Below are 10946 nucleotides of genomic sequence, written 5' to 3' on the forward strand. Positions count from 1 at the left end.
CCCGCCTCCTTCGCCCCGCCCCGCCTCTTTCTTGCAGAGAGGCCGCACCTGCGCACTGCGTCCAGCGCGCTCCCTCCCTGGTACGCTCCCCTTGGAGGAGAGCAGGGGCGGCGTAGGAGGCTCAAGAAGAGCGTGAGCCTGAGGAGGAAGGAGCTCGGCCAGCGCGCAGGCCCAGAACCACCCGAGCCGCGGCTGCCCGCGACGCCTCTGAGCGGAAGAGGGAAGTGAAGGCGCCAGTCTGCGGGTTCCAGCTGGGCTGGGCTTGCTAAGGTAGAGGCAGCACCGAGAGGAGGCCTTGGCCACCGATCTGGATCGGGATGTCGAAGAACACGGTGTCGTCGGCCCGGTTCCGGAAGGTGGACGTGGATGAGTATGACGAGAACAAGTTCGTGGACGAGGAAGACGGGGGCGACGGGCAGGCCGGGCCCGACGAGGGCGAGGTGGACTCCTGCCTGCGGCAATATCCTTCTGTTCGCCTGCCTCCCCACCCCACCCGACCCAGCCCCTCTTACGGGCCCCGGCTGCGGGCAGGGCGTGAGGGCGGCGGGCCCCGGCCGGGCACCGGGTTCGGAGCTGCCCCTAGCACCCCCGTCTCTTTGGGTCCCCGGTTCTGAGAGGGCAGGGGGCTCTCCCATTTCTACCGAGTCGCCCCGAGACCCCAGGGTCCCGCCCTCGGAAAGTTGCCCTTCCTGGCGCGCCGTCCACGCCCCCGACTCCTCAGGTTGCTCCCGGAGTTCTCGCCTCCCGGGAACCCGCGGTGCAGGCCGCGCCCTCGCGGCGCTGGTGCTGGACAGTCGGGCTGTTGCGGGGCGCTGAAGTTGTCCTTCCAGAACCGTATTTACCGGAGCCTCATTATCACCCATGTCTGATTGGGAGGAACGGGCATCTTTCTTCAGTGATGTTCTTTTAATTGTGGTGTAGTTTTGTTTTGGCCCCGTTAGGATAGTTTACTTCATGCTGGGAGAGATGGGGTGGTTTGCAGAATTGAGGCCCCTCTGTCCGTGGCCTTTTTTTTTTTCATAAGAGGAAGGGATTTGGCAAAATATAGATTGCACAGAATTTGTTAACCGGGGGAAAGGTAGTGAGTACAAAACCACCAAAACTGCCCAGAAGGAAGCTGGGAGCCTTTCACCTGTTAAGCAAAGGGCAATAGAAAGAAAACACGGAATGCATGTAGAGAATCCCTGGAAATATTTAAAATAAACCCCAGTGAATAAAATAGAAAGCGAATCATTTGTACAAAACAGAATCATTTTGTAATGCTGGAATCGTTTCCATTTAGTTAAAATGTGGCTGTCAGTTCCTGGTTGTTGTTTCTGCATATTTAAATACTCATTACTTTGAGGACGCATTTGCATCAGATCTCTTTTAGTAAAATGTAAATGTTGCAATAACCAAAGCTGTAGTTTTAGAGATTCTCAATTACTGAATTCACTCCTTTCTAATTATTCTTGGATGTATTCATAAGGTTAGGAAGCCTTGTTAGACTCTTTCCTCATCAGTGTCCTATTAAATTAAATGGGGAAATGTATGAGTGAAAATATTTGGTAGCAGCCATAGCTGGTCTTAGAAGTACCTAAAATAGAGCATTAGACATTTATCAACATACAGATGTTTCTTTGGTTTCCATGACTTTCCCAGTCAGCTCTTGCTGTTTTGCATTATTTAAATACTTAAGTGTTTGAGGTCTTATAAATGAGCCAGTCTGCAAAAGGCATGCTTCTCTAGAAATCCATTAAGCCTTGAAAATAACAGCCTACCACCAACCATGGGTTTTTTTGGTCAGACCTTTTTCTTCAGAACATAAGTGGTGAAGATTATTCTGTGTAAAAACATTCTTGGTGATGCATAAATGATGTTTTGTGAGACTTAACTTACTTTAGATGACATGTGATGACTCTTAAATGGTACTGCTGTATCCATATAGTGAATCTTCTTTTTAATCAATTCATCTTAAAATATAAAGATATTGTCTCTTCTACTCTTGTTACAAGAAGAGACAAGCCCTGTTCAGGCACTACAGATGGAGGAACAAGTGAACTCTGTGTGGTTTTCCTTTTAGGGGAATGCCTGTATGTTCTGACGGTCTAATTGGCCTTCGGTTTCTCATACTTGCTAACTCACTGGTGCTTTCAAAGTGAGACTGAATTTAATAGGTGTGGCCTAAGACAGTTTGAATGATATCTATTGAAATACGAGAGAAAATATCCAAAACAGAAAAATTAAGCTGCCACCTAAGGGTCATTGAATTATATCTTCTATAATGCCTCTTTTCATCCATATTGAGAGATTGCGAAGGTATATCATTCAGATTGCTAGAGTAATCTGCCCGCACTTTCTACCAGCATTTCAGTTAATATAGAATATAATTCTAGTTAAAGTTTGGTCTTTATTTTTCCACTTAGAATCACATAAAAAGATGTATTTTGGTTGAGGATAGGCTATTTCATTTTGGTGCCTAATAATTCTGATGTATATTTTAGAATTTTAAAAAATATCACTCTGGATAATGTTTGCATATGTGTCTAACTGGAAAATGAAAGGTTATCAAGGTGTTCAGTTACTAATTAGAACAAAGGATGAAACAGTTTTTGCTTTACTTTTTAAAAATTGAGTGTTCTCTTTTGTTTTCAGTATTTTACCTATGATGGACATCCTTGAAACCAACATGTTGAATTTTCCAGTATTGAACATAGCAATCATACTAATTTTTCTTTCTATGCATAACGTCAACTCTTAAGAACCAGTGGTTCCTGGGAGTTACAGCGCTTTCCTGAAGGCTGCCCGTTTTGCTATCCCCTTAACCTCCATCACAGGAAACATGACAGCTGCCCTACAGGCAGCTCTGAAAAACCCCCCTATCAACACCAAGAGCCAGGCAGTGAAGGTGAGTCACAGACAACACGCGTTCTCTGCTGATATCTTAGCATTCTTCCCAAAATCCTCTGAAGCGTCACACAATCAACAAATATTTTAACTATTTACTATCTTTGACATAGAAGAGCTTACAATGTAGTTTGATAGGTAGAAAATTTATATATGAAAAAATAGCACTCTAACATTGAGTTGTGATAATCCTGCATGGTAGACACACTAAGTTCAAACATTGGAGAGATCTGTGTGTTTTTAAATTTGCTTAAATTCAGGTTGAATTTAAGCAAAGCCTTGAAGAATAAAACTTTCACAAAATAAAGAGTTTCTACTTGCTTTTTAAAGGTTTTTTTTAATTCTACCATTTTCATAGAATTAAATTCTAATATTTAATTCTGTTAAATATTATAGAAAACTCAGAAATGTGGGGAAATAAAAAAGTAATCATCCATAATCCCACCGCTGACCCATAGATAATGATTACTTTTTGGTGTTGCTGTATGCTTATAGAGTTTTTCTATGAGTGTTTTTTTTTTTTAATGAAAATGGAATTTTATAACCATTTTCAACTGTATAGCAGCATACATGAACGTCTTTACTTGGAAATAAGTTTGTTTCTGCAATATCTTTTTTAATGGCTGCATATAGATAATGCTGCAGTTTAGTTATATATAATCTTTTGTCATATATTTAGATAATTGACCTTTTTTTCTGTCATAAACAGTACTGAAATGAACAATTTTTGGTAAATTCTTTGAATAAGTTTCTAGAAGTGAATGCCTGCATTTTAGACTGCACTTTTTTTTTAAGGCTTTGGTACCTATGGTATTGCCAAATTGCCCTTCAGAAAAGTTGTATAATTATATTCCCTGTAGCAGTCTTTCAGTAATTCTTAAGAACCTATTTACTTATTTATTGTTTAAAATGAAGCCCAGAACATTGACCCCACTGTCCACAGCTATTCATACATCCTAGGAGCCCCAAGAATCTCCTTAGTTGAATACTAGTAAGTAATAACTTAGGTAAATGCATAATAATTATCTAGGCCACATAATCTTTTATAAGGGGAAATATTTCCTTGGTTTTTAAAAGTGAGTAATGTCATTGAAATTTCAGTTTTACCACCTTCTGCTTTTATATGGGTGGTTTTTTATCATAGCTTTGGATGGGAGGTTATAGCTCTGGGTGCAAGGATATTTTTCTACATAGGCTAATTGCATAGCCTTTAAGCTGAAGATAACAACAGGTGGTAGAAACATACTGTAAAATCTGACCAGTTGGAATGCTGAAGGTATCACTTTGTGTTGAATAGAAAGAGAAACGTTGAAAGGGGAAATGAAGTGTTCCCTGTGCTTGGCTTGAAGGGTAAAAAAATAACTTTGCTGTTGGAGCAGCCTTTTATCAAAGAAAAAAGATCATTATGAATGAAGATCACTATATCATATCTATAGTCAAGTGACTATAGATATGAAACAAAATAAGTTTTAAAAACTTAAATTTTTGTTTATTAATAACATTTCTGAAGGATGGTTGAACTGCAATTTAGTTTCCTCTTTTTTTGTTTTGTATTTTTTTTTAAGATCAAGAAGTGAAATGTATTGATTTAATAAATTGATAACTTATCACATCTGTCTGTAAGCAAATCCTTTCGGCTCTACCCTCAAATATATCAAGAATCTGTCCACTTCTGACCACCTCCACTGCTACCATGCTAGCCAAAACTGGCCTGTCTTATTGCAGTAACTTCCAAACTGGTCTCCCTGCTTCTGCGTCTGCCTTGTCTCCTGCTCTCCCCGCCCTCCTCCAACCCCACTGCCCCCGGCTTATTCTCAACATGGCAGCCAACTGGTCCTGTTAAAGTGTAAGTCCCCACCCTCCTCCAACCCCACTGCCCCCGGCTTATTCTCAACATGGCAGCCAACTGGTCCTGTTAAAGTGTAAGTCAGATTATATCCCTGTTCTTCTCAGAACCTCCCAGCATCTTCTCACCTCTCCGACAGGAAGCCAAAGTCCTCACAAGGGCCTGCAGGGCTTACGTGCTCTGTCTTCCCACTACCTATCTGACTTCCTGTCCTCCACTCTGCTCCAGCCACCTTGGGTCTTCTTGCTCTTCCTTGAACACACTGAACACACACTAACAGCAGTTATCCTTTTCTCTGTCTGAAATACTTTCCTCAAGTACGCCACAAGTTTCCTCTTTCCTTCAGGTCTTTACTCAAATGTCACATTCTCAGTGTGGCCTTTCTAAAACTGTAACCCCACACGCAAAAATGAGTCTAAATGATGTTACTTATTTACCCTCAGGATCGAGCAGGCAGCATTGTCTTGAAGGTGCTCATCTCTTTTAAAGCTAATGATATTGAAAAGGCAGTTCAATCCCTGGACAAGAATGGTGTGGATCTCCTAATGAAGTATATTTATAAAGGCTTTGAGAGCCCCTCTGACAATAGCAGTGCTATGTTATTGCAGTGGCATGAAAAGGTAAGTTATGAATTATACACTTATATGACTGATTCCTTTGTAATAGAGAATAACAATGACAGCCTCTCACCTAAATAACTATTTTGACTTTTTGGTTATACATCTTTGCTATTACAAATAAATGCATGAAAATGAAAGTTTAGATTTATGCTTACTAGCCTTGGTCTTAAGAGACGCTGATATGCAACACTTAAGTTTATTCAGTAATGATTATTAAACACAATCTTGAACTTTGAACTAAATCAAAACTTTGAAAAGAAAATAATTAAATCAAGAATTCTTTAACAATGGCCAAAAGGTGGAAACAACCCAAGTGCCCATCAACAGATGAACAGATAAACAAAATGTGACACATACATACAATGGAATATTATTTGACCAAAAAAAGGAAGTTCTGATACATATTACAGCATGCATGAACCATGAAAACATGCAAAGTAAAATATGCCAGACACAAAAGGACAAATACTGTGTGATTCCACTTCTATGAAATATCTAGAATAGACAAATTCATAGAGACCAGAAGTAGATGAGAGATTACCAGGGGCTGGGGAGAAGGCAGAATAGAGAGTTATTGCTTAATGGGTACAGAGTTTCTATTTGGAGAGCTGAAAAAGTATTGTAAATAGATAGCAGTGATGGCTGTACAATATTTTGAATGTCATTAATGCCACTGAATTTTACATTTAAAGATGGCTAACGTGGCAGCTTTTATGTTATATTTTACCACAGTTTAAAAAAATGAACCCAGAGGTGGGATCAAGAATTCTTACATTTTTTTCTCTTTTCATGCGTTTTGCTTTGCAGTATAAGCAGATGCTAGCATACTATCTGCCCCCCGCCCCCCAAAATAATGGCTAAGGGGAATTTTTAGCTTCAGGTTGGTAAGGTAATCTTTAATACCCAAGTCTTATCTTATATTGGTATAGATATAAGCAGTGTAACATTCAAATAGAACCAACCACAGGTAAGGTGTATATTCGCTAACACCTTACAGTTACCAAAACTCAGTTTTTCAGAAGCTATTATCTTGGTATCTGAGTAAAAACACACATGTAAGCTATGAATAGGTAGCAAAACTTGCTGTTTTACCTGGATCAAGTCACTTTATTCCTCATACACTGTCAAATATAAAGAGCTAACATTTATGGATAGGATTATCATACCTCCCAGTTTTCCCAAGACAGCCCCAGTTTATGCCTGTGGTCCCAACATAATTATGAATAGTTCCCTTTTACTCTACAGTGTATCAGTTTGGAGAGTAATTGATATAGTCATCCTATTCATGGAATACTTTTTATTCACCAGCTGCTGTACTTTTGGTTTATGTTTCATGTGATCCTTACAACAGCCCTATGAAATATATAAATATCTTTATCATCCTCAATTTACAAATGAAGAGCCAGCATTAAAACCTATCAGCCTAGTTTCAGTATAGTTTCAGGATTATAGCAAACATTGACTGAGCAGTTACTGTATTCTAAGCACTTTATAAATATTAACTCATTTAATCCTCATAAAAATGTTAGGACGGAATGCTTGCTATTCCCCTTTTGTAGACTGGAAAACTGAGGCGTGTGTTAAGTCTTCATTTCTTCCTAACAGTCACCAGTTTTTGACAGTCTTACCTCCTACATACTTCTCAGATCATCCACTCAACCATCTCTAACATTTTGTTGCTATAGTTTCCTAAACTGGTCTCTTGGCTACCAGTTTTGCCTCCGTCAAATCTGTTCTCCACCCAGTTGCCAGAATGCTGTCTCTAACTTCCAAATCTACCCTTGTGAATCACCTGCAGAATCAACTCCAAGTTCCCAGGTCGAGCCTCATCTTCCATGTTGTTCTTCCCCTTATGCTCCAGCAGTAAGCATAATAATGTGTTTTCCCTGAACACACCATAATGTTTCACACCTCTATGCCTTTGCTCATGATTTTCTCTCTGCCCCAGTGCCTCTTTACCCTTTATGTCAGTCTGTCACCTACTTATCCATTTAATGTATCGTTTTCTCCAGGAAGCCTTCCCTCACCATTTCACATTCCTCTATGCCCTCAGGTTGGGTATATGCCCCTCCTTGTGCTTTTATAGCACCCAAAGAAATAGCTCTGTCATTTCATGTATTATATTATATTTAAATGATTTGTTTATATTGTCTGTCTCTTCTCAGTAGACTCGAATGCTGTATTTGTTCACTTTTGTACCCCCAGCATCTAGCACAGTACCCAGTACACAAAGGTATTCAGTAAGTGTTTCCGACCACAAGTAAACCAGGGCTTCAGATTCCTAATTCTTAGTCATTACTTCCAATTTTCCAAGGCAAAGTCAAAGTTCCTAAGTTCTTAGCTATTAAATAGTATTTTCTTAACTTGCAAAAAGAAAAATCTGACAAACTGACTAGTCTAAACGGAACTTAAAATGGTTGATCCCAGTTTGAATTTCTTCCTGACACTGGTGAGAGCAGAACAAATGTCCTAAATTTATATTTGAGCACCTGTTTGTGGCAAAAACATCATGCTGCAGATCTTTAAGAACATATTATTATTTGAAAACAACACACTAGAATGTAAACTAGGATCTCACTAGAATGTAAGCACCTGAGGGCAGGAACTCTGAAGGTTTTTTTCTTTTTTAATTACTGTATCCCCATTGCTAAGAACAGTGACTGGCCCATAGTAGGTGCTCAAGAAATACTTGTGAAAATTAGTGAATCCAAAATCAATTGCTGCACACATTCTTCCTTTAAGAAAAATGTTTTTGGAAGCAACCTAAGGGTCCATCATCAGATGAATGGATAAAGATGATGTGGCACATGTGTACAATGGAATTTTACTCAGCCATAAAAGGAAACGAAATTGAGTTATTTGTAGCAAGGTGGATGGACCTAGAGACTGTCATACAGAGTGAAGTAAGTCAGAAAGAGAAAAACAAATACCGTATGCTGACACATATATATGAAATCCAAAAAAAAAAAAGAAGGTTCTGAAGAACCTAGGGGCAGGACAGGAATAAAGACGCAGACATAGAGAATGGACTTGAGGACACAGGGAGGGGGAAGGGGAAGCTGGTACAAAGTGAGAGAGTGGCATGGACATATATACGCTACCAAACATAAAACAGATAGCTAGTGGGAAGCAGCCGCATAGCACAGGGAGATCAGCTCGGTGCTTTGTGACCACCTAGAGGGGTGGGGTAGGGAGGGTGGGAGGGAGATGCAAGAGGGAGGAGATATGGGGATATATGTATACGTATAGCTGATTCACTTTGTTATACAGCAGAAACTAACCATTGTAAAGCAATTATACTCCAATAAAGATGTTAAAAAAATAAAAGAAGAAAGAAAAATGTTTTGCTTGGTGTGAGAATTGAGCCTTTATGATTCTGCCAACATTGACACTTTGGTTTGTGTTTAGGCACTTGCTGCTGGAGGAGTGGGGTCCATTGTTCGAGTCTTGACTGCAAGGAAAACCGTGTAGGCCGGCGGGAACGGATATCTCCCATGGGGTGGGAGTTGCTGGTACAAAGACCAAAACAACCAAATGCCACCGCTGCCCTTTGGGTAGCATCTGTTTCTCTCAGCTTTGCCTTCTTGTTTCCTTTTCATATCTATAAAGAAGAAAATTACATATCAGTTTTTCTTTAATGAAATTGGGATAAAGTAGAAGAAATGTTTCAACAGGAATGTCTCATTCTCTCAAAATGATTTCAGTGATGTGTATACCAGTCTGTACATAGCGTAATTTACATTCAAGTTTAATTGTGCAATTGTTAACCCCTATTGGCTGGTGTGGGGGGTTTTTTTGTTGTTTGGTTTTTGGGAGCGGTTTTTTGGTTTTGTTTTTGACTAATAGTGAGAAATTTAATCAGAATTTGAGGCCGGTTTCCTAACTCATTGCTAGCCAGGAAATGATCTTTATAAAAAATTTTTGAGAGACTGGCAGCTATTAACATTGCAAAACTGGACTATACTTCCCTTATTTAAACGAAATGTGTTTCTGGAACAAGTGGTGGCTGAACACCACAACCAAGTTCCAACTCTGTTTCTGCTTGCCACCAGATTATGTGAGTTTAAGTACGCTTCTTCCTCTCAGCATCCAGTAATCGTGGCCTCTTGATTTCTTTGTGGTCACCCAGGGTACAGAGCAAGGAATCTTGCTCTACACAACTGTATCTGTAAAATGCCAGACCCTGTTTGGCATGAGCATAAAATTTTTTTTCTAATAATATGGCCCTATTTGGGGAAACTACTCCAAATCAGGAAGGATGTGGAAACTATGATGTAGTTGAAACTCTGGGCAGCCTCTGAATGAAATGCTATTTTCTTTAGAATTATAGTAGCTGCCTTCGACATTATGAGGTATATAACTAGTATTTAATATGTCCTATAAATGTCTTCAGTGTTCTTCAGGGTAATTATTGGGATCTCAAAAGATTTGGTTAGGATCCAAACACATACACATTCTGTATTTTAGCTCAGTGTTTTTTTTAAAAAAAGAAAATGCCACACATCAAAAAGTATTCACTTTGTTGGACAGACCAAATTGGTTCTCAAAAAATGACCGGTGCTTATGTAAAAATAATTATTCGGTAGCTCTAAAACAAATCACCTGAATGCTTATGACCATGAGGGAAATCAGACTGTATCTAGTATTTACATTAGACACCAGTGTCATAATCACTGACTTGTGTGGAAACTGGTGCAGAAATTCTGTAAACTCTTTGCTGTTTTTGATACCTGCTTTTTGTTCTGTTTTGTAAAAATGATAAACTTCAGAAAATAAAATGTCAGTGTTGAATAATTTATTTTTCTCTTACTTTAATACTTATGAATGCATAGTTAATGAAGAGGAAAGAGTTCCTGTTTTACCACCAGGTTATTATACTCTTTGACAACTAATTTTGTGTAGAAGGTTTATAAAACTACTTTATTCAAACATAAGGTAGTAGAGACGAGGAGAGTCATTAATATATTAATAATGAAGCCTCTGCAGTGATTCCGTAGCCCTCTGGATGTCCGCCGAACACCTGTAGTGTCACTGCTCAGAGACCTAGACTAGATTGTGCCAATGAGTCCAGCAGCTGCAGTCGTTTATTCCCAGCTTCTGAACTCTCTCTTACACCTCACATCTACTGTCCTTACCTACTCAAGGCAACCTCTGATTGCCTTCCCACTGCACCTGGCTAGATCCCCACTTTAAAGCTTTAGAAACTTGCAGGCAATTCAGAGGGCTATGAGTAAGAAAAGCTAAGCTATAGGTATTAGAGGTGGTCAAATAGGTATAACATAACCACATACAAACTTTAAAATGAAAACAGAAGTGATATTGCAGTACCTTTTCATAAAATTCGTCTTAACATCACTTTCATGACTATAGTGTTGGGGAAAATTCCGGAATTCCATATTTTATAGTCACAGGAATGGGTGTATTCGAAATTTGCCAACAGCTTTACTCAACGGAGATAATTAAAATATGTAACAGAACAGCACAGGGGCTGAGTCAGAACGGACACCAGCTGGAAACAAGTGGCTCAAATGATGCATCTCGGCTAAATGTCAGCCCAGGTGATACTAACTGTGACACCGCACCGTCGTGGTGGA

At 39.6% G+C, this 10946-nt stretch overlaps 1 protein-coding gene across 1 annotated transcript; it reads left to right on the forward strand.

Annotated features, from left to right (window-relative positions):
- Positions 1 to 125: 125 nt before the first annotated feature.
- On the forward strand, positions 126 to 10146 carry ARPC5 (actin related protein 2/3 complex subunit 5). The gene is made up of 4 exons (XM_022593339.2): positions 126 to 460; positions 2815 to 2887; positions 5176 to 5352; positions 8761 to 10146. The coding sequence occupies exons 1-4, from the start codon at positions 318 to 320 to the stop codon at positions 8821 to 8823; spliced, it is 456 nt and encodes a 151-aa protein (XP_022449047.1). The 5' UTR covers positions 126 to 317; the 3' UTR covers positions 8824 to 10146.
- The last annotated feature ends 800 nt before the right edge of the window (positions 10147 to 10946 follow it).

Source organism: Delphinapterus leucas, chromosome 1 (assembly GCF_059928025.1).
Source record: "Delphinapterus leucas isolate spDelLeu-1000000601 "Yukka" chromosome 1, BTC_Dleu_Yukka2, whole genome shotgun sequence".
Taxonomy (NCBI): domain Eukaryota; kingdom Metazoa; phylum Chordata; class Mammalia; order Artiodactyla; family Monodontidae; genus Delphinapterus; species Delphinapterus leucas.